Source organism: Adelges cooleyi, unplaced genomic scaffold (assembly GCF_023614345.1).
Source record: "Adelges cooleyi isolate 19-005CV unplaced genomic scaffold, UGA_ACOO_1.1 ACOO_flye_CR_arks_rails_tigmint_CR_PRNA_31, whole genome shotgun sequence".
NCBI classification, from domain to species: Eukaryota; Metazoa; Arthropoda; class Insecta; order Hemiptera; family Adelgidae; genus Adelges; species Adelges cooleyi.
In genome coordinates this window covers 1,034,596-1,062,293 of record NW_026095981.1, presented here as the reverse complement: position 1 = coordinate 1,062,293, position 27,698 = coordinate 1,034,596, and the positions used below count along the sequence as shown (strand labels likewise).

The window sequence follows — 27,698 nt, the reverse complement described above, 5'->3', positions numbered from 1 at the left end:
CATTATGAATTATTTTGATCATGAAAATGTTTTCATGGTGGGATGAGAGAGAGAGAGAAGACGTGGGAAGGGGAGTGTATGAAAATGGGTAGCGCAGAGATAAGAACGGTAAGGGCATACCCCGCGTTGATGGATAAACGATGAAGGAGAGGACGAGGAACAGTTTGGGGTGAAATGAGAGGAAGATAGGTCTGGTTAATTGGGGTTTTACCATGCTTAACCTAAGTACCGAACATCAGATACTTGTTGATTAGTCCTAATTGATGAATTTGGCCAAACCAACTAAGCCGAACTTATACCCAATTGACTAAACTCAATGCTCATTGCTTTACTATTCTGGGATAAGACATTTTCACGTTAAAACCAAAGACAACCGACTGGTTTATCATGTAACAACAATTACTATCGTTGGTACTAGAATTATTATAAAAAAAAAAAAAATAATAATAATTATTGTCCGCGTGTATTAATGATGCGTCTAGTGCAGGTGCAGGTGAAACGAAAAAAAACAATGGATAAGACAACCTGCAGCTGAAATTTGATAATATATAAATATATTATATTGTTTTATCAATTAACACAATTGAATTCGCACATTCAAATTCAACAATGACATTTTTTTTTTACAATCATTAAAAACCAAAAATGTTATGTACCATACAAAAGTAGGGTTGCTACACATTGTATTCGAGTATAACAAGAAGTATGACCAATAAATACCTAACCTAACCTCGTATTCCATAATTATTTACTAGGTATCTCGCCTACACTAATAACCAAACAATCATAACCGAATTTGAAATATTTTTAATGCATTCCAAAATGTTTTAAATAATAGCAGTGCCGATTGGTAAATATTTTTTTGTATAAAAGCTGTCATATGTTTTACTTGTTTATATTGTTTAATAACACCTTTTATTTGGAAAAAATATATTAAAAAAATAACATAATTTGTATGCAAGTGTTTTGTGTTCCAATAAAAAATTATTTTAATAAATCATAATTTGTCTTTATGTTATATACATAATCTTATCGTTACAATATATAAAGCGATGTGGCTACAAATTCCGAGTAGTTTTAAAGTAGTTTTCGTTTTATAACTTGTAATAAATTGTTCCAAGTCCAAGTTTATTGTTTGAATAAGTAAAATATGTGTTCGATAAATACCATACTGTTTTTCTGCGTGGCGTTGTACTTTTTGCATTGTCAATGTGGTAACCCTACTACAGAAAATGTTGTAAGTATGACAAACACTTAGTATTTATGATCAAATTGGAATATGTATACAGGGTGATTTATTTTGTCGCGAACAACTCTAAATATCTAATAGGTTGTTATAGGAAATTTAATTTTGTTTTCATAGTGTTGTTATACAATGTGATCTTAATTTTCCACAATTATTTATTTTTTATTTTTACTGCCCTCCCAACTTAGTTTTTTTGATATTAATATTTTAAACTGAATATAACGTACTTAAAATGTTGACTGTTTAATAACCAGGTTTGACCAACTATTTTTTTAAAATTATAAGAGTTTAAAAGTTAGGATGAGAGGGGCAGCGCGTGCCGATAAAAATAATACTACATTCCACCTTTCCACCGGCCCTGAACTTGAAACTTCAATAGTGTTCAGGAGCTGAGAAAGTATTGTATTTTATTTACAATGATGTGTTTTTATTTTATTTTATTATGTCTGGACCCACTATATCTTTTAAACTGCTCGACCGATTTCCTTGTGTAGCAACTCTACAGATCAGGAATCACATGTAAAAGGGATTTTATTGGGAAAAAGTAATAATAAATACATAAAAAAACATAATGTATTACTATCTTGAAAAATGTTATCGAGTAGAACGATTATATCCTAACAAGTACAGAACTCTTTAAGCAGAAGCCCAAATTTGGGTTTCCTATTGATAACGTGTTAGGTTTTATTTTGTACTCTGAATTTTCGTTACATGAAAGCGCTACAACAAACGACAAGTGCGTACACAACACACAGCCAGTAACATATTTTTTTGCGGTTTATTTACCTTGAATTCGTATCGTTGTGAACAACATATGAGTAATCGCGCACACAAAGCCCTTTTTAAAATTTAGCACACAATAAGGTGTTCAAAAACAGTTGGAATAGACTAGATAAAAAAAAATACAACTTTACTTATACACAGTACTACAAATATTATAAAATTATGATGTACTTGATAACTAAATGTGTTATCAAGTAAAAAGTGTTATTTGTCACACTCTTTTTGATACAGTCCAAATGTTATTTTTGACGTTTTAAAAGTCCAAAACACTGCCACCTTACCCCCCACCCAAGAGGGATAGGATGAACATCACTTTCAAATAAACGAACAATTCCTTTTTATTGTCGCATATTCATGGAATGTAGTTAATGTATAAAATAAAAATATTATAAAAAAAACTTAATCATTCTTATATAAAAGTTTCTTACAAATGTACAACAAATTGACGACTTTACATTTGCCCACTTTGTTGGTTTTTGTTTTTGAAATGATTACAAAAATATTTTTTTTTAAGTAAGCGAAAAACGTTTTTAATAATGATAGTATTGCTTTATCCATTTTAATATTTTTCTTTAATTTATTATTAATAAATTATACACTCATTTCCCGCTTGGCTTTGTTTATATAAAGGACTGAAATAATACAAGAAATATAGATTATTTAATCATTTTTTTTGAATTACACTAAATATTTTAAATACTAGATTTAAAAATTTTCATCGTCATCATCACTATTTTCCAACATTAACACAATATTGCCATCAACATGTTTCTCATCTACATCTTCAAACACATCAACTGTACCAGCAGTTAAATACAACTGTCTTTGGTATCCTGAACATAAAGTTGAATACTTCAAACCATTTGATAAGAAAATTTTAGTATTTTGAGTGGTTGTTCGCTAAAGCTATATCAGTATTATAACATGTAAAATTAATATACATTTTAATGTTTAATTTTTATTCTGTAAACAATAGCAAATGATAAGAAACATTGTCAAGAAACATAAAAGGACAACTAGCATAGACTTTAAAGGTGTAAAAGATGTAATTAAAGAAGTAGCAGAGAAAACGGGCGTATACAAAAAATTCTACAGTTTTGGTAAATTACTAACTATAGCATCAAGTAATAAACAATAGACAAATATTCAATAAATGTGCTAAGCAAAATTTCAAAAACAATTATTGAAAAGATATTTTACTAATCAAGTGTATTGTTTTTATTTAACATAAAACTAATAAAAAATATAATGTGAGATTTCTTTTTAAATTTATACATTTTACTTAAATTGTATAGTTTAAAATTACTTTGTTATTTTTAAATTACAATAATTTTAAATAGATATGTTTTTCAAGCGTCAGATATTATTATTCTAAATTTGGGATTTTTTTTTCGAAATTGTATAATATTTTGTACTTTTAGACCGTAAATTCACTATAGACGAAGTTGAAAGAATCGCCCATGAATTTGTAGTATTTCAAGATCAGGACTTAACGGTAAACAAAAAACTATATTACCACATTACCGTTTAAAGGCTCGTTAGGCTGTTCATACTCAAAACAAACACACTTTTAATTCTTCTATGTAAAATAAATTTAGTTTAATCTTGTAAGTATAACAAGTACTAAGTATTTATGATAATTAAAAACTTTGAGATATTTGCCGTTATAAACAAAATGTAATTTATTGTTTTGAAAATGAATCTTATGTTTTAAAATATACCCATATTTATGTGTTATAATATAATACTATCGTTTTTCACTATCCCGAAAATAATAAACTTCTGACTAGTAAAACGATACGGTCGTCTACTGTAATGTACGTATTAATTTCTAATTCTTATTCTAAAAACAATAGGAGGTTATTAGAAACATAGTCAAGAAATATGGAATCCCAAATGGCATAAACTTTAAAGATGTAAAAAATGTCATTAAAGAAGTAGCAAAGACAACGAGGTTATCTGAAGAATTTCCCAGTCTCGATGAGTTGCAAACCGCAGCACCAAGTAATGGACAATAGAAAAATATTCAATAAACGTGCTAAGTAGAATTTCAAAAAATAATTGAATAGACATTTTAATAATCAAGCGTATCATTTGTATGACTGTACACTTCCTCATTTTTTTAAGTTAAAAAACCTTAACACAAAAAAGTTTAAAAGCCAGGGGATCATTTTTTGATGGTGTACAAAATAAAATGAATAAATTGTGAATTATATGACTAGCTTATTTATATTTTTTTATACATTTAACTTATATTGTATAGCTTAATATAACATAATTATTCTATTAAAAGAATTAAAAATATAAGCGTTTTGCCGGTTTTACATTCCGAATTCTGAACTGCTTAAATTTGAATTGGGCTAATTTCGTTATTTAAAAAAATGTATAATATTTTGTTATTTCAGACCGCGAATTCACAATGGACGAAGTTGTAAGAATCGCTCAAGAATTTTTAGCTTTGCAACATCCGGATCTAAAGGTAGATAAGAAACGGCTATAGTACCATATTACAGGTTAAAGGCTTGTTAGGTTAACTCATACGGGCTTATTCGAAGTACATAAACTATCAATTATTCTATGTAAATTAGGTTTGTTTTAATCTTAGAGAGCATAAGCAGTACTTAATATTTAAGTTAAATAAAAAATACTGAGATCCATGCTGTTGTACACAAAATGAAAGTTATAGTTAAGAAAATTGAACTTATGTTTTCACCGTACCCATTTTTGTATCGGAGGATTGTTTTAAAGTGATTTTTGCAGTTCTGGTTTTTGTCAATTCTATTATCTTAAACAATATCATTTTTTTTTTGTAAACCAAAAAATGTATAGTGTATACATCCGACCAGTAAAACGATACAATTTATTAAAGTAAATGTTTTTTACACATACTTTTTGCCTCGCAGTGGAATAACATAAATACAAATTATTTATTTTTCTAATATAAAATAAAAAGTTTCAACAGCTACTATGAAATTGGTGTCATTAAGCTAAATTAACTGCAAGGCATATACAATAAACTATGTCTGGTAGTTAGGTATTTTTATTTTGCTAAAGAAAAATCTGTTTAATTTTGAACTGTAATTTATATTTTAATGTATATTATTATTCTGATAGGAAATAATAAGAGACATATTCGAGAAACATGAAAAGCCAGATGGCATAGACATTGTAGAATTAAAGGGTGTAATTCAAAATGTTATAAGAGAAATGGGTACACCTATAGAATTCCCTGATGTTGATGAACTGAAAAACGCAATATCAAGTAATAAACAATATAAACATATTCATTGAATATTTTGAGTAAAATTCTAAGAAACTATTGAAACTACATTTTCATAATCAAGTTATTTGTTTGTTAAAATTTAATTTGTATTTTTTTAAATACAAAATCACAACTCGAGAAACCGACAAATTAAACAAAACACAGGAGACTACTTTTTGGAGGTGTAAAAATAATAAGCAATTTTGAATTGTATTGAAAAAAATTAGGAACTTTTCTAATGGCGTGATTCGTTTGTTTAAGAATTAATGTGTAATACTTTGTACTTTCAGACTGCAAGTTTACTGCGGAGGAAGTTGAAGCCATCGTCAATGATTATTTATTTTCTAAATAGTTTGATTTAAATATTAAATCTTATTAAATATATATATATATATTTATGTATGTAGTATGTCAAGTATAAAATATAGTTTTGATTGATTAGTAAATCATTTTGCTCTTGTATTGCGTTAGTATTTCTTGCATTACTTTTAAGTATAAAAAACCGAATCCCAGCAAACAGTCAACGGTTCAATCTCCGGGCGTAAATTTAAATTTTTTTTATTTATTCGACCACTAACATTTTCTAAAAACATTTGGAAGTTGTATGCTTCGCGAAAATTTCAAACACTCTGTTGATGAACTAATTTTTAACTGAGACTCATAGTCTGTGTATTGTATGAAGAAAACCAAAAACCTTTAAAAGGAATAAACCAATCAATAAAATTCAGTACTTCCTTAGCTCCGGTTAGAATCTAAAATATAAATTGCTTGTCACAAGTTAGTTTTTTCACAATGAAACAACCCTATACAATATTCTAACCATTTTTACAAAGATAATTTCAAGGCATTTTGTCGGTACAAAATATGACGCAATGCCATTTCAGTGACACTAAATAAAAACTAACGACAAGCGTTTTGTTTTCAAGGGGATAAAAAACTTCATCTAATTAATCTACAGAATATCCAAAAAGTATGGCGGTTCCCATTGAAGTTTTAAAAGTTGATACCACGCATGCGCAAACTACTTCAGGTGAAATGTTTTATTTAAGCCCTAAATGTGCATAAAATAATATGTGAATTTAAATGAAATGTATATTTTGGAAAAAGTGATATTCCTATGAAATAAAAAAAAGACAATTTTGGTGACTACATAGATAAAAATTTCAAACTTTAAAACGCATTTGTCAAATGCAAGGTACCATTTATATAACGTTACATAAGTTTATGATGTACCTAACACAATAATAATTATAGGAAAAACAATAACATAAATTGTTGCAAGTATCAATCTATATTTGTAGGTAACAAGTCCATAGATGAAAAATTGGACTTGAATAGTTTTGCCAAACAAATTTTTGTTTGTTCGCCTTTCGAGTAGTGAAAAATTACCCAAAATATTACTTTTTTTATAAATTTGAATTTTAAAAAGTCAAATCTTACGAAATATTCTTTAGATAGACCACTACTGATAAACGTTAACAATATATGCTATATTATAAACTTGTATATTACACATTACAAAACACTTTTAAAAACAGTGTAGTAAGTAAAAATAGTAAGTACATTTTTTAAAAAAAAATTTTAATTATTGTTTAGAAAATTTATCTAATCCGCCGATTAATCCCAAACTTAACAATAACCTTCATGTACATAATATCTCAATATTACTATCGGAGAAACAGCAGGCCAGATCGCGATGGCAGTGCTCTCACCTTCCTAGTGATAAAACTATATAATATAATAACCCAAGCCGTTTTCTAAAAAATACTTAACAGTACAGATAATTGCCTTTGGGAAGCAACAAAAAGAATTTTAAAACAAAAAAATACAATACCTCTAATAAAATATCCAGATAGCTCCTTAGCAATAACAAATTCAGATAAGGCAAACCTATTTGCCACGCACTTCCAAAACAACTTCCCTCCACACCCAGAAATAAATAATATCGATCAAACCGCATACATAGGAAATTTCCCTAACGAATACCTTATCTATGCCTTTCCCAACAAAACATACTACCCCCTCAGAAATGAATTACATGATCAAAAAACTACCAAATAATAAATCTCCTGGTCATAACCTTATTACTAACAAAATGATTAAACACCTACCTAAAAAGCCTACCTACTTTTCGCTTTTATTTTCAACTCTATTCTCCGTCTCTCTTATATACCACCCATTTGAAAACAATCTATACTAATACTTAAACCTGGCAAACCAGCTGACTGTCTATCCTTATATCGACCAATTAGTCTCTTACCCTCGCTTTCAAAACTACTAGAAAAAATACTATTAAAAAGAATCAATTCAATTTGATGAACAACAAAATAATTTACTCCGGACACACATTTCGGATTTAAAAACAAACACTCCACTCTTCACCAAGTCCATCGAATAGCTGATATCATAGCTCAGTCCCTAGACAACGAACAATATTGTACATGAGTATTCTTAGAGTAGGATTTAAAAAAATCTTCAACTACTATGACACTTATGTGATTATACCAAAAAAATCCCTAGGGCATATAATATGTCTGGTAGAAAGGCATTTTTATTTCATTAAATAAAACTTAGACTTAATTGTAAAATTAAATACCGAGTGTTTATTTAACGTCTTACATTAGTTTATTTTTTAAATAATGGATCATTTATTGTTTCTCTTTATGAAAACATTCTAATATCTAGTTTGTATTCTAAAACAATAGAATACGACAACTTTACTATTCCAAATATATGTGGAGCCAAATGGGATAACATTTCAAGATTTACGAGACATGTTTTATGATATAATTGAGGCTAAGATGACTTTCGAATTTCCAAATTATCTTAAATACCCTAAAACGGCAATACCGTACAAAACCGAAAAATCAGGTAATGAACAATATAATTATTATAATCAATAAGTGTCTTGGGTAAAATTATCAAAACTATTAGAAAACGTTTTAGTAATGGAGTTTGTCATTTATATAGTAAATTATAATTATTTTTTAAACTAAAAATCATAAATCTCGGTAAAATATTTTTCAGAATACAAGAACATAGTTTTTTTTACACTTTTTAAATTTTTACTAATAGTTAAACATTTTAATTTAATTACCTTTCAGATTACAAGTTTACTAGGAAGGAAGTTGAATTCATCGTCACTGATTATTTTTTTTCTTAAAAAAATTATTGATTGATTTAATTATTAACTTTTTTTAAATATGTACATATTTATGTATGTAGTTTGTCACATACAAATGTAATTTGTGTTAAATAATAAATCGATTTCCACTTTTATTTTTTCATTATTTATTTTATTACTTTAAGTATAATTGCGTTCCGTTCTTATGTTACAAATTAATGAAGTCATTCAATGACCGTTGTGTTAGAGCGTTGGATTTTTATGTTTCATTCGTGTTTCAGACACTCTTTTGATGAACTAATTTCCAATTAGGCCCCATTACAATGAAACAACTCTGTACAATATATTCTAACTGTACTTTCAAACGTAATTTTAAGACATTTTGACGATACTAAATATGGCGCAATGCCATTTTAGTGACATTATTTCTAAGCAAACCAACAGCTTTTTCTGGAAAAAATAATCAATAGCAAACGACAAGCGTTTTGTTTTCATGGGGTTAAAAAAATTTAATCTGATTAATCTAACAGAATATCTAAAAAAATTTGGGAGTTCCCATTGAAGTTTTAAAACGTGATACCACGCATGCTCAAACTACTTAAGGTGAAATTTAAGCCTTAAATGTGCATAAAATAATATCTAACAACATCCAAAAGTCTAAATTAAAAAAAAAATCATTAGCGGTTCAAAAAGTTGCCCGTTGCCGAACTTGTTGCGAATTCACGAATGTTAATATCATTAGGTCATGGCATAGTCATAAGACAAAATGTATTCACTATTATTAAATAATTAGTTATTTTTTTTTTTTGTAAATAAGAAAATAATCTGCTTGGTGACGATGGTTTTGGATTTTATTTTCGAGATTTACACGCGTCCTTATATAAATATTTAGTTTTTTTTTTAAACATATACGAGTAAATTAATAGCGAATTAAGCTATCTGTTAAGATAAAATATAAATAGCCGATTTCACCAACATTTAGTAAGGACTTAACTTATTGTTAATTATATTTAACAATTGGTTACTGAAAATTGGGTTTTGTCGAGATTTATTAGCCTTAACACGTTATTATAACGATTGTTAAGTTAATCGGCCGAAATCAGCTTGTTAAAAAGTTAATTGGCATGTTAAGCTACTAACAACAATGTTAAGCTGATGAACTAACTAGTTATTTAAAAAAAAAAAGAACAGTTCAACCATATGATTAACATTTTTTTGTTTATAATTTACGGACTGAGCTCTATGAATAAAAATTGATATATACAGTATAAAAATAAGTAAAGGCAGTAATAGTAATATTTATAATAACATATGCTAGGTATGGTAATGGTCAGCTAAGGAAACTAAATCAACGTGATTCGCAACAGGAGAGTATTAATTGGTAGGACATTAAATGTACAAATAAAAACTAGCATACCTCATTGATTCTCTCGAGCTAAAGCGAACCATTGGTGGTATGTGGGGCCTAAATTATTGAGAAGTATTCAAAAATGTGTCGAATTAGTGCACAAAACAATATCTTAACCGAGCGTTATAGGGTAAAATCATTGGCTAGTCTCATAATTAAACTAATAAATTTGAAAGATTTATAGAGACGATATAAATATATTGTTAGGGATCGGCTACTATTGAATGTTATAATTTTACATTGAAAAATATTTAATGACAGAACTAAAGTATTAAAGAACTCAACAAAAATTATTTAAATCAGCTTGGAGCTTATGCCCATCGCCCTAAATTATTTATACGTATATAGATTTTCATGATCTTCAGCAAAGCACAATGGGCGACTATGGCATAGATCACGGAACATTGTTAATGAACAGTTAAAATAAAAGTGGCGACAAGTGTTACTCCACTGGTACATCAGAAGATGTTAAAAACGCATTTGATTTAAAACAAAAAACTAAAACCCATTGCTGTCTATTTTCCAGAAAGAATCTGTACCATGATAGTAAAGGCTCGCCGAAACCGAGGACTTTTCAAGGACTAATTGGCTCGTTTTTCATAAAACTACTCTAGAATTGGGGAATATGAAAGGAAGTATTGTGGAACTTTAAAGTTAATAAATGACGGGATAATAGGAGAGTCTGTATAGTAAAAGCTCGCCAAAACCGAGGACTTTGATGACAACGCAGTGGTTAACAGAAACGAACGCGTTATCAAAGTCCGTATGGATAACATCAACCTGCGAACTTAATCGGAAAATTGTATACACAATTAAGACTTACAACCAGATAATGTATCGTGGTAGAGTGACCTAGTTGAAAATCGTGCTGAAACGTCGCGCAAAAGTCGTCACACATTATAAACATTGGAAAATACATTATTTACTAAAAAAAAAAATAACAGTAAGAGAGTGCGTGTGTTAAAAATGACAAACAACACAAATAAGAACGTTCGCAAACAACTCTTGTTTACACCGAAAACGCACAGCTCAATAGTTGCAAAGTTGGAACCGTTTCATTCTTGAAGTACATGTTCTAATAGAAAGTCTTGCGATAATTCAAAAAGTTACTACACTCCCGTTACATTATAAAAAAAAAAACTCAAGTACTATTATCGAATAGTTTCAAAACAGTTTTTACTTCCAAAACAAATAATTACATTTTTTTTTCCAAGTTGAAAGTTTGAAAGTTTAAAATGTTTTCCAAAAATGTCATACTGTTTTTCTGCGCGGCATTATACTTTTTGCAATGTCAGAGTGGCCCAAATCCTGAACAACTTGTAAGTATAACGAGCACATGTCCGATTTACGATTAATAGAAAATTCTGCGATTATTGCTTGACTATGTACAAAATATATTATATTTAAAAGAAAAAAAAATGTCATTTCTTAACCTTACCCATTTTTGCAGCGAAGAGATTATTTAAATTAAATTTACACTCTTGAACAATACAGAATAATAATAAGGAACAATTCCTAAACTACTGTAAAATTTATGTTATTACGCTGAAAAAAAAAATTAAGCATACAAATGTCTAGTAGTTTGGCGTTTTGATTTTTTTTGTGTAAATTATATATATATATATTTTAACGTCTAATTCATATTCTGAAAACAATAGAATGGCATACTTGAAGAAATTGGGAACTATTCAAATTCTGACGGCATAGTCACAGGTGAGGAATGGGCCGTAAACTTGACAGGCGTAAGAGATATCATTGGAAGAGTAAAATACCGACTCTCTAGAAGCCAAGACATTCCCAGCATTGAAGGATTGAAATCCATTGCAGCATGTAATAAACAATAAAAATAATCCAATAAATGTATTGAGTAAATTGTACAAAAAATATTTTATAGACATTTTAGTAATCAATTTTGTCATTTAAATAGCTTTAAATTATTTTATCATTTTTTAACAAAATTATCAACACAAAAACCAGATAAAAAAATTAGAAAATAGTAAGACTTTTTTTGATGGTGTACAAAAAAAAAATAGTAAAATATGAGATACATGGTTCATTTTATTTTATTATTATAATATTACACATGATAATACTTCATTCCTTCGAGTTAAAATTTTAGTAATTTGTTCTTTTAAAAATGTGAAATATTTTTTTTTCAGCCTACACATACGACAGAGATGACGTAACAGATTTCTTGGACGGTTGCATTGGTGATGCTGGTGAAACGGTAAATGAAAAACTATATTACAAAATAAAAGGCTAGTTAAGTTTTATGTGCTGGGACACTCGAAATATTATACTATATAAATTAGGTTGAAATTAATTTTGTAAGATTCTTGCTGATTTGTAAAAGATGTCAATTATTGTTTAGAGAATTCATTTTATGGTTGCAGAATTTTTTTGAGTAATGTTTTTATTGATCATCTCAGATCTTAAACTATATAGTTTTTTTCTTAAACCAACAAATATATACATACTTCCCACCAGTAAATTTTTTTTATCTTCTCGGTAAGTAAAATAATATGATTTTCATATAAAATTATGTAATTGAAGATTTTTCACACATAAAAATACAAAAAACAAAATAACCATTTTTCAACGATTACTTACAGATTTTACTCCAGAACAGGGAAAATAATAAAAAAATATCATTTTTTTTCCTATTATGAAAAAAATGCTTTAACTACGATAAAATGGACATGATTAAATCTGGTGGTTGGGCAAATGTATGTTACTAAAGAAAAATCAGTTATTAGCCAAGAAATGAGAACATAAATATAAAATATTTCTTTTTCAATTTTCCCCTTAAATTAAAAAAAAAAATTTAACTACAATGACACCGATGTTATTATGCCAAAAAATCACTAGGGCCTAAAACATGTCTGGTAGAAAGGCAATTTTTTTTTTATTAAAAAATTTAGATTTAATTGTAAAATTAAATACCGAGTGTGTTCATTTAACGTCTTGCACTAGTTTATTTTTTAAATAATGGGCCATTTGTTGTTTCTCTTTGCGAAAACATTCTAATATTTACTTTTTATTCTAATACCAATAAAATAGGATCGGATTAGAACAGTATTCGATTCGTATGGAAAGAACCACATAACATATGGAGAATTGGAAGAATTGATTATACAATTAAAAGATGATGAATATTTCAGTAAAGAAGTTCCATATTATAGCGAACCGAAAACGTCAATACCGTGCAAGATGTCACAAGGAGGTAATAAACACTAAAAGTATAATCAATTGGGTAAAATTATCAAAACCATTAAAAAACATTTTAGTAATGGAGTTTGCCATTTGTATAGCTGTGAGTTATAATTATTTTTCAAACCAAAATATCATGATTCTCGGACCCGAAAAAACATTGAATAATTTTTGGTGAACAAAATAAATAAAAAACTTGTGGGATAATGATAGGTTTTTTTAAAAAAATTTAATCTTTAGTAATAGTTTAAATTAAAAATATTTCGCAAGTGTAACTCATTATTATTCACATCCCTTTTTTCTGATAAATTGTACTGGCCTGATTCATTTGTTTAAAAATGTATAATAATTTGTACTTTCAGAATTCGAGTTTAACAAGCACGAAGTTGAATATTTCGTCAGTGATTATTTATTTCCTGATGATGTTGATGATGATGATGATGAATAGTTTGATTTTATTATTAAATTGTATTAAATTTATAATATTATGTTTATGCATGTAGTTTGTCACATACAAATGTAGTTTGGATTAAATAATAAATAATTTCGCTCTTTCATTTTGTTTCTTTTAATTATAACTACCCGATCTCAACTGATTTGAAATGGCGTTCCGTTCATATGTTACAAAATCAGGTCATTCAACGGCTGTTTTTACTGTGTTAGAACGACTAAATTCGCTCCACCGCTTATTCTCAGAATGTAATATTAAAATGATCCCTTACCGCAATACTGACCACTTTGATTGTGATTTGTTAGTCATTGATTACATGAAGTCTATGAGAATAATTAAAAATATATATTTTTTAAACTAGTTACTGTGTTTAATGTAGTCATACTAGTTTGTATGTTATTTTCACAGAAATACCTAATATTTTAGATTTTATATTTGGTTAACCTAAGTCCGTATGGATAACATCAACCTGCGAACTTAGTCGGAAAATTGTATACACAATTAACACTTACAACCAGATAATGTATCGTGGTAGAGTGACCTAGTTGAAAATCGTGCTGAAACGTCGCGCAAAAGTCGCCACACATTATAAACATTGGAAAATACATTATTTACTAAAAAAAATAACAGTAGGCGAGTGCATGTGTTAAAAATTACAAACAACACAAACAAGGAAATACGTAAACAACTATGCTTTACACCGAAATCGCACAGCTCAATAGTGGCAAAGTTGGAACCGTTTCGTTCTTGAAGTAGATGTTCTAATAGAAAACGTTGCGATAATTCAAAAAGTTACTACACTCCCATTACATTATAAAAAAAAACACAAGTACTATTATCGAATAGTTTCAAAACAGTTTTCACTTCCAAAACTAATAATTAAATATTTCGAATCCAAGAATATTGTTTGATATTTTAAAATGTATTCCAAAAATGTCATACTGTTTTTCTGCGCGGCATTATACTTTTTGCAATGTCAGGGTGGTTCAAATGAAGGACAACTTGTAAGTATAACGAGCACATGTTAATTACGATTTATAGAAAATTCTGCGATTATTGCTTAACTATGTGCAAAATGTATTATATTTTAAAGAAAAAAAAATTCATTTCTTAACCTTACACATTTTTGCACCGAAAAGATTATTTAAATTATATTTACACTCTTGAACAATACAGAATAATAATAAGAAAAAATGCTCAAACTACTATAACATGTATGTTATTACGCTGAAAAAAAAAACAAAGCATACAAATGTCTAGCAGTTTGGCGTTTTGATTTTTATGTGTAAATTATACATATATATATATATATATATATATTATAACGTCTAATTCATATTCTGTAAACAGGGTATTACTCTCCCAACTGATGATCAGCTTGTAAGTAAACGAGCACATATTATTAAATTACGATTTATAGAAAATTCTGCGATTCTTGCTTGTTTATGTGCAACTATATTTTTAGAAAATGACATTTTTTTACCTTAACCATTTTTGCACCAGAGAGATTATTTAAATTACATTTATATTTTATAAACAATACAGAATAATACGAAGAAAAAAATGCCTAAACTACTATAAAATTAATGTTATTACGCTAAAAAAAATACAAAGCATACAAATGTCTAGTAGTTGGGCGTTTTGATTTTTATTTGTAAATATTATAATATATTATATCGTATATTTCATATTCTGATTACAATAGGATATTATACAAGAAGAATTCGAGAAATATTCAAATCCTGACGGTATAGTCGAGGGAAAATACAAGACCATAAACTTGATAGGAATAAGAGATATCATTGAAAAAGTAGTACAGCGACTCGATTCAAACAAAGATATCCCCACTGTTGATGCATTGAAAACTATATTATTAAGTAATAAACAATAAAAAATATCCAATACATTTATTGAGTTATGGTTCAAAAAATATTTAAAAGATATTTTAACAATTAAGTTTGTCATTTGATATGCCTTAAACTATTTCATTATTTTTTAACAAAAAATATTAACTCAAAAACCAGATAAAAAATTTAGAATTTTTTTAACGGTGTACAAAAATAATACCTAGTAGAATATGCGGTACATGACTCATTTTTTTTAAATTGTATGTTTTGATAAAACTTTATATTTACTATCACATTATTAGTATTTTTATGTTACACTTAATCATTCTTAATTCCTTCGAGTTAAAATTTTCGTAATTTGGTTCTTTAAGCATGGGAAATATTTTGGTGATTTCAGACATTACATTCACAGAAGAGGAAGTTAAAGCATTATTGAATCCATTCATGTATGGTAAAGCATATGTTGAAGGCAGATCGGTAAATAAACAAACATTCCAAGATTGAATTATTCTTTATAAATTAGGTGGAAATTAATCTGTAATATTCTTGACGTAAATTATTGTTTAGAGAATTAATCTTATGGTTGCAGATTTTTTTTTGAGTGATATTTTTACTTTCAGTTTTTTTTTAAATTTTTTTTATCATCTCGGATCTTGAACTATATAGTTTTTTTCTTAAACCAACAAATATATACGTACTTCCCACCAGTAAAATTATTTTTCACACATAAAAGTATAAATAACAAAATGACGATTTTTAAACGATTACTCACAGATGTTACTCTAGAGTAGGAGAAATAACAAAAAAAATAACGTTTTCTTCCCGTTTAAAAAAAAATGTTTTAACTACTATGAAATCGATATGATTATACTAAAAAAAATCTGATTGTAAGGTAATCGTATGTCACAAAAGAAAAATCAGTTATTGGCCAAGATAGAGACCATAAATATAAAATATTTCTTTTTCCATTTACCCCTTAAATGAAAAAAAATGTCACCTACAATAATAACCATGTTATTATGCCAAAAATTCTCTACAACATATAATATGTCTGGTAAAAAAGAATTTTTATTTTATTTAAAAAAAAATTAGATATTTTAGTTACTAGTTTATTTTTCAAATAATAAACCATTTGTTGTTTTTTGTTTTGAAAACATTCTAACATCTATTTTTGTTCTAAAAACAATAGAATGTGGCGGGAGTGCTATTCGCTTTGCAAGGTAAGCCAAATGGCATATTATTTAAAGATTTACAAAAAATAATTGATGGAATACAAAAGAATAAAATTGTACCGGGTGCCGAATTTCCATATCATAAAGAATTGAAAACGGCATTATCGTACAATATGTCAAAATCAGGTAATAAACAATAAAATTATAATCAATGAAAATGTTGAGTAAAATGATCAAAACAATTGAAAAAAACATTTTAGTAATGGAGTTTGCCCTTTGTATAGCTGTAAATTATAATTATTTTTTAAACAAAAAATTTATGATTCTCGAACCAGAAAAAATATTGAAAAATTGTTGGTGAACAAAAAAAAAAAAACTTGTGGGATATATGATCGGTTTTTTAAAAAAATTGTAGTCTTTGGTAATAGTTTAAAATTAAAATATAATTTTAATTTTAATGATTGAAATTAAAAATAATTTGCAAGTGTAACTCATTATTATTCACATATTTTTTTCTGACAAATTGACCGGATTAGTTTGTTTAAAAATGTATAATATATTGTACTTTCAGATTACCAGTTTGGCCAGATCGTAGTTGAATATATCATCACTGAATATTTATTTCCTGGATGTACTGATTCTTTTATTAACCAAAAATAAAATATATCATATGTTTGTTTATGTAGTTTGTCACATAAAAATGTAGTTTAGATTAAATAATAAATCATTTTGCTCTTTTTTTTCATTTTGTCATTATTTATTTAATTACTTTAAGTGGATGGCATTAACTGTTAAAATGGACCTATGTTATATATTTGGAAAAAATAATTTTATGGTAAATAATTTATGTCCTTATGTAAACACATCGTTTTGTGTTTAAAAGGCCCTGCATCATAGGTATATTATATGTTGAGTATTGAAAGTTAGCTATTTATGTTCAGTGTTATATACTTGATTAGATATAATAAATGAAAATTAACTATATTATTTTTAAAGACAATTGTATGTTTTTTTTAAATACAAAGTTAATAGAATTTGTTAAAAGGGACCTATGTCACAGAAAATGTTTGGCTATTTTTAGAAACACAGATTGTTTTAAAAATATTTTTCTTCGTAGTTATTTTTAGTACATTATTATTCAATGGAAATTGTGATGATTTTCTTGAACATTATTTTGTGGTCGATACGATGGTGTAACAATCAAGTGGAAGCTCGACTCCCAAAAAAAGCGTTGGTATCTAAAAAATAGACACAGTCTTTTGGCTTTGTATAATATTTTTAACACAAACGAGCACTGTATTTCATTTATGCAAACAGTGCAAAATTTAAACGCACATCGAATCGCACGAGTGTTTTTCTAAAGTAAAAGAATTATGTTTTCGAGTAAACGCTTAAGCAAGAATTCAGTAAACAATAATTTAATAAAAAAAAACCAGTACCCACGGATGAAGTGAAACTTCTTTCAGAGTCATTCAACTGAGACATTAAACCAGCGATATCATATTACTGGCCAGACTGTAATTTTTAATCACATATAATGAATTCCAATAAGAGTTTACAAAAATTATTACATTTTTTATTGATTGCATAATCTGGTAAAAATGTCTTATGTATTTTTTGTTATTCCATTCTTTATACCATGGAGTTCATTAAAAATAAGTTGATAACACCAATTGTTTGAACAATTTAATCTAATTAAATTTAAAAAATGCAATTGATCACCAATTATTTGAATACAAATCCACCGTCAGTTGTTCCCACACGTTAGCCAAACTCAATAAACACAAAATTACAATTGAAAACGCGATATCTATATATATATATATATATATACAGGATTATACATTGATGATAATACGCTTATTTTTTTTTTTTGAAAACATTTTTTTACACAAACCGAAGTGTCTCCAATTACCAAAACTACAAGAATTACAGGTTTTAGTAGCAAATTTACTTGTATATTATTTGTAAGGTGTATGTCTTACAACGATATATAATTTTTGTTTTCATTATCGATGCGCAAAAAGTAGTCAAAGTAAACGAATGTAGCCAAATAACGGATGAAAACGTATAGTGCTTCTTCCGGGGGTCTAAAAAAGTTGGATTTTTTAAACTTAAATGCAAACTTATACGCTTGATTTTCTCTTTTAAATAAAGAATATATTGCTGAAAATACAGAGCAATCTCTAGCAATTGATATTTTGATTATATTTTTATGCTAACTACTAAAAGTAACGATAATTATGTAAAATATTGAAATTCGTCACAAACAGTCGAACAAACGGTGGCCTTAGTTGACAGTTGTTAAAGTATACTTATGATATGAGTCTTCTTCTTTTTTTTTTTTTTGCGATTCAGCTGCTACGGCCGACGATACACAAATACAAATTTATACGTCTTGGGACAAAATATATATTATAGGCAAATTGTGAAATGTAGTACCTACATTTTTTTTTACGTAACTTACTAAAAGTTGTAACGGTAAATCATTAAAAAGCTCTCTTTATTGTAATTTAATAGATAAAAAAAAAAGGTAAAGGAAATAAGTAAAAAAATTCAAAATTATGGAAAAATAAAAAAAAAATAAAAAAATTTTCATTAGCTTACAGAAATCTGCTCAAGCACAGATGTTATTATTAAACGAGGTGTAATATCTTTGCGAATGGTGATAAGAACTCCACCTCAGCGAAGACAATCACTGGTTTCAGTGCATCTATCATATCTAAAAAACATTGTAGTTAATAAGACCAAGTTCACAATCCAAAAAGTTCCTAGTTAACCATGTTTCAGTTAACAATAAGAGCATAATTACAAACAGATACATTACATTTAAAGTTAGCAAGTTTGGTTCGGAGTCCGCGACATTTCTGGTAAACACCAATGATGGGCATTTGGGTAAAGGTGGAGTGGGCATAAATAGCTATCACCTAAAATTCCGGTGTCTGGCTGAGATTTGACTAAGTAGCCGAAAATTAAAACAACAACCATCTGGTAGCAAAAATAATTGCAAAGTATTAAAACTAATCATTTGGGAGCGGGTTTAATCTTTAAATTGAATTTTCTCAAAAACACGATTCGTACTAATCGTATGCAATAATTATAGGCTAATTTTAAGTACATTATTGCCTTCACAATAATTTTATGAAAATTATTTTATCAACCAGCAATTGTTTTCGTCTTAACTTCTTCCGTTTATCATTTAATCCTAATTATTTTTATTACAATTTTCGCTGTTTAAATACTTTTTAAAACACTATCGACATTTTAAAACTAACAGTATTTGCTTCGTTTGATTGTCAAACCGCAAAAAACTTCATCACACGTCCTGATTCAAGACACAGTGATAGTTTTTATAAATTGTTTTTCCAATATTTACTGTTTTTTTTTTTTAATTAGTATAACTCGGTACATTTTTAAGACACGCGGTTCTAACTACTGGCGTTTAAAAGAATATGAAAAGACTTTCGAGATCGAGTATAGCTATAGTAAAGTTTTTACTTATTAAAAAAAAAAAAGTTGTGTTTACTTAGTATACCATAAGTTTTTTCTAGAATAAGGCACATAAAATTTACTTAAAAATCTGTAGTGAAGCTTTGTTTTATTAGGAAAACACCAAATTAAAAGGGGGAATGAGTAAGGTTGAATCAACTGTCAACAGCTGGTATCTGAAATATATTTGCATTATGGTGTAGGATTTTTTTTTTGTCTGTATAGACTACTCATTTTTTAGGGGTGCAAAGTTTTTTTTATGTTTTTAGACGTAATCATAAGACCTGTTAGTTGAAAACATTTTTCAGGAGTCGGAACTCATAACATTATGTATCCATAACATATTAGACAAATAAAAAAAATCGGGAGTACGTTTTTTTTTTTTTTAATTGCCGGAAAACTGTTTTTTCGCTGATGTTGAATGTTTAAAAAAAAATTATCAAATTATGCTAATATTTTAACGGATATTATTTATAGTGGTCCCGGTAAGTTTTAAGTGCCTAAGCATAAGTCTTAGGTTTTATTTTCTAATTTCTGTAAAATACTATTAATGTAATTGATATGAATATCAAATATTTTCAAGTTTAATTCATTTTGGCCGACATTTAGTATTTCTATTAGGATTACACTTTAAAGAATGGACTGTTAAATTATTTCTACGTAATTCATTAGCAACATGTAGTATTATTATGTGTATTATAGTTTATTTATTTTATAGTACCGTGAAATAACATGAACACTTTTTTTTTTAAAAACTACATAACCGAAATTTGTCTGAGAAAATAGCAAGTGTCCTACGTTAAGTGTATCACCCTGTACATATGAAAATGGCGTTACGCCGTTTAGCTGCTTCGAAAAATTATTGATTCCGCCTGTAAGCGAGTAAAGTGGTTTTTTTGTGACCCAAAAAAATATGTTATTGGGAAACTTGTGTTTGATCGAGAGTAGCGCACGCTATGACTTCATGTGTGCTCGTGCCTAAAAACCTGGCATTGAACGCTGACTTACAAAGTGTAAAGTGAGCACTACTATGTAGAACTAGAAAAAAAAAATATTACGACACAAACAAAAAAAAAAAAAGATGAATTTCGGGAATCATAAGATTACTGAAAGGGATAACATAACTTTAATGAAATAAACGCATTGGCTATAGGAATAGTAAATATCGATAGAAACAAAGATTGTTTTAACGGGCATACGTGAACTGCGCCCAAATTACCTTGTTTTAGGTAAACTGCGCCCCGATTATAATTTGGTTCAAAAAGGGTATATTAGCCCAGAAAGTTTATCCGAGTATTTTGAAAATTATTTAATGAAATCTAAGCCCGACGATGAATGAGTGACACGATTTGCGGATTATTTAGTAGATGTATATATCTATAAGTGCAGAGCTCAGTACTCATCATCCACCTAAAATATAGGCTCAAGCATCAGCAGAGCCAACTTTAACCACCAATGCATGCGAGTCATTCCATTCCCACTTTAATTCTAGCTTTTATACAACTCGTCCAAATATTTTTATGCTTATAGAAAAGTTAAAAGAAATTCAAATAGAAACATACATTAAATTAAATAATTTAAACGAACCTTTTTAATTTTAAGTTCTAAAACAAAACAAGAACATGAAAATTTACAAAGTTTTCATTGCAGTTTACATATCACCTTTTTCCACTTGATAAGAACTCGGGCGCAGTTTACAATGGCCGGTTTTAACAGTGTCTGCACCTTTGGTATAGTACCTATATCCCAAACCGTTGAACAGCTGTAATGTTCTTTAGGGGCTGAAAATTTTAAAAGTTCCCACCTTCCCCTCCAAAACGTTGACAAAGCAAACAAAACGTTTAACCTTTTTCCCTAAATGGGGAGGAAGCGTTTTCTTTATTCCACTTTTTTAGGTGTAGTTTTAAGGTTTAAGGTCTAAAAATTAGACTGGCGATAAATCATAAGCGCAGCTTTAACATGGAATAGGATTTTCTCAAAACTCTATAGTCAAACTTTATTTTATTAAAGAAAATCCTAAACAAGTCATCGGGTACCAAAAAAAAAAAACAATACTGATTTATTGTTAATAATTGACCAACCCTAATCGCGTCCACCCTAATGCTAAAAATACAGTTTTAAGCATATTGCAAGGGTCACCTCTATTATATAGGTAGGTATGCATACGTTATTTTTTTTTTTATTTTTTAGAAAAATGTAGTATCTAAGCAGACGGTTGAAATACATTCGGTTGTTTTGTTCAAAAGGTCTACAAAATCAACAAGTTTTTACGAATCTCGAATTTTTTATGTCGGGACGCGTGCAGAAGGTAATAATTGTTTTCTTAGATGTGATTCTACGTTCGATTTTTTCATACAGACAAAAAAACCAAAACACATGTTGTTGTTGTGCTCTTGACGATTCGACAATTCGATACAAATATATACCTACATGTATTTTCTCGAATATCAAAAATTGTCTGAACAAATAAATTGTACCCAACAAATACATGTTTCATAATATAATGATTTCTGATTAGCAGAATGAGATTCTACTCGGGTAAGCCATTTCGACAAAATACCAAATAAATGTAACACGTTTACAAACATAGAAAATACATCGTTGTTAAAAGTAAAGCTTTTTCTCTACTCATAAAAATTGCGATAAATTAAAAACTAATATTATGTCAGTTTTCGTTATGTGTCCCTATGTGTGGTTTAACCGTCTTTACTTTTTAATTAAAACTAATAGTAACCGCCGGAGATCGTTTTTTAATTACCAAAATATAAACGTTAAAATATTACTGTCAATTTGATTTGAATTTTTGTTGTCAAGTAGATTTGGAGATTTATATCTTGACCATAATAAATAAATAAAATTATACTAATCGGCCAAAATAGAGAACAAAATAAAAAGAATAATTTAAAAGAATAAAATGGTTTGGCCGAGAAAACGAACGGAGAACAAAATCTTTTTTTTTTTCAATCTAGCTGTTTTTGATTTTAATATTATTTTGTCAGTTTGTCTTTTTGTTAGACAGCCCCTTCTTTTCTCAATGCTTTAATTAGGTATTTTATCAGTTTACTACTCGAATGATTTCAACATTATTTTGTTCATTACTGGTTTTTATGTTAAAACCTAATGTTGATTGCGAAAAAAAAAATTGGTAAAAAACCAGCATAATCTTTAGAAATTAAAATGTTACAACTAAAAGTGATAAAATTAGTTTAAAAAAATCAGTTTACACATAAAACGATTAAAATCGATTTAAAAACAAAAATTATGTTTGCCATAAAGTTTTATTTAATTTTGTTTAATATGTACCATTGTGGGATTAAATGACAAAGTTTTAATTTTTAAAATTGCTTTAATACTTTTTGTATTAACGCTTGTACAAAAATTATCAAATAATTTTAATGATAGGTTAATTAGCCTTTTAGGCCAATATAATTTTGTTTTTATTTGTAGGTACTGTGCTGGCTTACACTGTACTGGTTTAGACAGTACTTAGTTTGGGCTTTGCTTGGTGTTTGGACTATGCTGGGGTTAAACTATGGGTTGGTTTGTTTGTTTTTTTTTTAATGGTATAATTATTTTAAATAGACTTTATCAAGAACCGAAATCAACCGAGGACCTCTTAAACATCTAAAGATGTAGTAAATACCTAAGTAGGAAAATAGTGTGTATGCGTATTGTTCAACTAATAAAGCCAAATGTATGTTCTTATAGTTTATGCGAAAAATATAAAGACTACTCGTGTGTTAATAGGGACAGCTTGTGATAAAAATGACTTGCACCTGGTAAATAACAACGCGGTAGCAGTCGCGGCTTTTTGGATGACAGAGAACAACAACAATAAAATAGAGAGATCGGTCGGTAAAAGGTATTGAGAAATAATTAAGTATATTAAATCGCTTATGGTATAATTTCATAGAGATTCGTCAGGTATAATTAAAATATATTATGAAAATTCAAATTCGGCGTGGATGAAATTCGATTGGGGTTAATTTTAGTTTGAAAATTTCAAAGGGACAGAGGTCTCTCCGTACAATCTAGGTTATAATATCAATGTCATAAGCAGAAACATATTGTGCACGTGTATTGTTCAAACAATAATGTGCTTTCATGTGAAACTAAAAAAATATAAAGGTTATGAATTTACAAAAAGTTGTTGTCAATAGAGAATACACAGGTGTAAGAGGCCTCTTAGTGATGTCGATGTGGATTTCGTTCGGTAACATTAAACAAGGCCTATGTATTGATTCTGATAGCATAAAAACTCGAAATAAATTTATAATTTCTTTGAAAGTACAAAACCGATAACAAAACAATCAGCTTTGCCTAAATTGATAGATAAATGTATGCTAATTAGCTAATTCCGACCCCTCTTACTTGTCGTAATTATTATAAATTATTGTAAATAAATTACATCTCTTTCCTTTTTTTTTTTATTCTACCATGGATATAGTTTTTAGTTTTTAATTTTATAACAATAATTGTTACTATTATTATTAGATAAGATAACTCGTGAAAATATAATTAGTTATAGTTTTGTAATTAAAGTGTAAATTGTAAATATATTTTATATTATTTTTACTGTGCACTAATACCAGCCAGTAGAGTAGGGTTTAGGCATAGTAGGGACGGAGCCTATTCGAATAAATAAGTATATTCCTGAACACATTTAACCTTGCCGTCTTTAATAAGCTATGACGCAAATAAACCCCGACTTTACTTGGTGGTTTTTTTAAATTTAAACAATTGATGTATGTTTTTTTTAGAAAAATTGTAATATTCATGTACAAAATCAACGCCAACAATTTTAGTTATTTCGCTACAGTGTGTGCACTTTAAACAAAATCATAAGTTGACTAGTGTCTCGAATCAGTCATCATATTTCAGATTTTTTCCATACAGATGTTTCGGTATATTCTTTTGAAACTGCTATAGGTGTTGTTTGAATATAAATTTAAAAAAAAATTATTTTTCATTTTGAATAAAATCGCCTGTAAAACACAAAAAAACCGATCATGTGCCCCATAATAATGTATGCAAATTATACACATTGTCTTTTGGTTTGATATTTGTTTTATGGCTACGTTTTTATGGCTTCTCTTGTCAGTAAAATACGTGCTGTAGAAGTTTCAGAACAAAAGCAAAACACCTAGAAAAGCCAGTACAGCAGGGAGAGGACGTGGGGGGGGGGGTAACGGAGTATATTGAGACGGGGGGTGAGGAACCATGGGCTTATAAGAATTTATCGGTTGTTTTTCTCGATCGAGTATCGTTTTTTGTGTGTACAAGTGTCCCACACTCTATAACGTTTTAAAATGTAACGACTTAGGTTAAAATTGTTAGGAAAAAAAAACTGCCGTCCCTACAAAAAAATAAATGAACACGTACGCGTAATACAGGTGATTTGTTTATCATGAGCCGCTCAATATATCATAGGGTTTAATAAGCAATTAAAATTTGTTTTTTTTTATATTGTTTTTATACAATATGAAAATAAAAATTGTAATTTCTTATTCAACCCTATGAGATATTGAGTGACTCGAGATAAAAAAATCACCTTGTATACAAATAATAAAAAAAAATTCCTAGCTACTCCTAAACGGCATGTATTTAAAACTTGTTCTAAAGGTAAACAATTCCTCAGGAACTAATTCGACTATTTCAACGGTTTACAACTTATTTTAAATTCGTAGAGCGCCGGAATTTTTAAGTTGAAAATGCAAAATTTGAAATATTTTATAAGAACTCAAACGATTAGTTAAAAAAGATGTTCTCCCTCGAAATGGAGAAAAACACCCAAAAATATGTTCACATTTTCTAACTCTAAATTACAAAGCACTAATACTTTTTCAAAAAAATAATCGAATTAGTTCGAAATTTGTATGAAATATGTTTTTAACATTGTACTACCAATAAACGTTGACAAACCAAAATAGTAATATAACGGGAACTTTTTCTTTACATAGCTTTTTTGATTTTAAAGTCTGATAATTAGACCTAAGGTAGATCCAAATTGGATCTATAACATATACAATTTTCTATATAATCAATCTTCTTTTTTTAACTAAGGAAACCCCCCCCCCCCCCAAAAAAAAGGAAGTTTTTGAACGTAGTCAATTACTTGGCTACTATGACGGTTTACCCTGTGTTTGGTTTAGATTGTGTCAATTTATACTGTACTTGGTTTTGGACTTAACATTGTGCTTGGTTTTACTGTAATCGATTCCAATGGTCTAGTTTTCTACTACACTATTTTTCTTAGTTATTTTTTACTGCGCTGGTTTCTTACTATCCATAAATTCTTATAGAAGCGTAACAATACATTATAGTTTGAAATTATAGTATTATTGTCATACAATGAACTTACTTAGCTTATCGTTTAACTTAAAAATCATACTAAAACAATTATACTTTATTATTCTCACTAAAATCGACCAAATATAAAATATATTTTTTTTAAACAGACACAATACTTAACCCTGCGTCAGTCGCGCATTCTACTTTCGTTGTACACCAATAATACATTTTATTTTAAATGGTTTTAGGACTTCCTCATCACAATGATAATTATAATACCTTTAAATGACATTATATAGTTGATATCTGTTATGATTTCGGACTTTATTTTTTAGTGTAGTTCTGTATATTGAGCGATAAAGTTACATGTTCTACTATTGTAGATTACGCGACGACTCAGGAACATAATTTTTATACATTGTACGTTTATGGGTATATTTAAAATTTTATATATGGATGTTATACATTATATTATAATATATATATAGATACACATACATAATAAATATATTATATATATATATTTGTATAGACTAATGCAGGGTTAATATTAAAGTTAGCTAATAACCTAACGTAACTTTATTCAATAAAAAAATTAATTTATCCGTTAGCTATATTAATGTTTAAAAAATATAATGTTAGGTAAGTTTATTATAGACAGACGACTAACTATAATTGTATCCACCATTATACTAAAAATACAATATTAAGTGAACTATTGTTTCTACAATGCTGAAATCAAATTTTGTATGATATATACCAAACATAAATTCAGACAGAAACGTTTTTCTTGAAAGTGATTTTGTTATTGTAGACACTGGATTTCACTTAAATAATTTTTACTGTGCTTAGTTTAGACTGTACTGGTTTGAACTTACTATCCACTGATTCGCTTCAAAGCGTTTACTTAGAAACATAATTTATTGAATATGTGTCTCTAGAGATCAACACATAACAGGTATTTTTTTTGTACTACCAAGTGTTTCAATCTCATAAATTATATTCAAAGAACTATAAAATTATGCAACGGTTTAACAAGTTTTTAGAAATATAATAAATTAATCTCCATTCTATAAGGGGTAATGTGTTCTGTGAATTATAATATATAAGTATTAATTACACTAACATGTATTTACAAATTGTTTCCTCCCCATCTCATCTCCAGGATATGAAAACCATAAATTAGCATTTTTTTTTATCATGAAAAAAAGCCTTTTACTATTTTATAAAAAATATGATATTTTTTAACTTAAAATTGTTCAAAATGTCAGTTGAAAAAAATAAAAACTAAAAAAAGTATATTTTCGGGCACAAATCCTAAAATAGTATGTCTAATGCGAAGATATTGTCAACCTATAATTTATTATAGCCTTCGAATTTTAATATACCAAGTTATACACAAATTAACAAGCGCT

At 28.0% G+C, this 27,698-nt stretch overlaps 3 protein-coding genes across 3 annotated transcripts; all 3 read left to right on the top strand.

Annotated features, from left to right (window-relative positions):
- Positions 1 to 1,088: 1,088 nt before the first annotated feature.
- On the top strand, positions 1,089 to 5,740 carry LOC126839863 (uncharacterized). The gene is made up of 7 exons (XM_050575283.1): positions 1,089 to 1,237; positions 3,006 to 3,129; positions 3,451 to 3,524; positions 3,886 to 4,033; positions 4,435 to 4,508; positions 5,144 to 5,291; positions 5,582 to 5,740. The coding sequence occupies exons 1-7, from the start codon at positions 1,151 to 1,153 to the stop codon at positions 5,641 to 5,643; spliced, it is 717 nt and encodes a 238-aa protein (XP_050431240.1). The 5' UTR covers positions 1,089 to 1,150; the 3' UTR covers positions 5,644 to 5,740.
- Positions 5,741 to 10,870: 5,130 nt separating this feature from the next.
- On the top strand, positions 10,871 to 13,590 carry LOC126839864 (uncharacterized). The gene is made up of 5 exons (XM_050575284.1): positions 10,871 to 11,142; positions 11,482 to 11,653; positions 11,983 to 12,050; positions 12,884 to 13,046; positions 13,396 to 13,590. Exons 1-5 carry the CDS (start codon positions 11,059 to 11,061, stop codon positions 13,479 to 13,481), a joined length of 573 nt encoding a protein of 190 aa, XP_050431241.1. The 5' UTR covers positions 10,871 to 11,058; the 3' UTR covers positions 13,482 to 13,590.
- Positions 13,591 to 14,364: 774 nt separating this feature from the next.
- On the top strand, positions 14,365 to 17,163 carry LOC126839942 (uncharacterized). Its single transcript, XM_050575411.1, has 6 exons — positions 14,365 to 14,488; positions 14,835 to 14,864; positions 15,190 to 15,361; positions 15,729 to 15,808; positions 16,521 to 16,689; positions 17,075 to 17,163. Exons 1-6 carry the CDS (start codon positions 14,405 to 14,407, stop codon positions 17,161 to 17,163), a joined length of 624 nt encoding a protein of 207 aa, XP_050431368.1. The 5' UTR covers positions 14,365 to 14,404.
- The last annotated feature ends 10,535 nt before the right edge of the window (positions 17,164 to 27,698 follow it).

Bases quoted from the DNA above. Each gene is read 5' to 3' on its own strand.
- LOC126839863 (XM_050575283.1), top strand. From the start codon at position 1,151: ATGTGTTCGATAAATACCATACTGTTTTTCTGCGTGGCGTTGTACTTT. The intron at 1,238-3,005 runs GTAAGTATGACA...TGTAAACAATAG, and splicing joins ACCCTACTACAGAAAATGTT to CAAATGATAAGAAACATTGT. The intron at 4,509-5,143 runs GTAGATAAGAAA...TTATTCTGATAG, and splicing joins TGCAACATCCGGATCTAAAG to GAAATAATAAGAGACATATT.
- LOC126839864 (XM_050575284.1), top strand. From the start codon at position 11,059: ATGTTTTCCAAAAATGTCATACTGTTTTTCTGCGCGGCATTATACTTT. The intron at 11,654-11,982 runs GTAATAAACAAT...TTTTTTTTTCAG, and splicing joins ATTGAAATCCATTGCAGCAT to CCTACACATACGACAGAGAT. The intron at 13,047-13,395 runs GTAATAAACACT...TTGTACTTTCAG, and splicing joins GTGCAAGATGTCACAAGGAG to AATTCGAGTTTAACAAGCAC.
- LOC126839942 (XM_050575411.1), top strand. From the start codon at position 14,405: ATGTATTCCAAAAATGTCATACTGTTTTTCTGCGCGGCATTATACTTT. The intron at 14,865-15,189 runs GTAAGTAAACGA...TGATTACAATAG, and splicing joins TCCCAACTGATGATCAGCTT to GATATTATACAAGAAGAATT. The intron at 15,362-15,728 runs GTAATAAACAAT...TGGTGATTTCAG, and splicing joins ATTGAAAACTATATTATTAA to ACATTACATTCACAGAAGAG.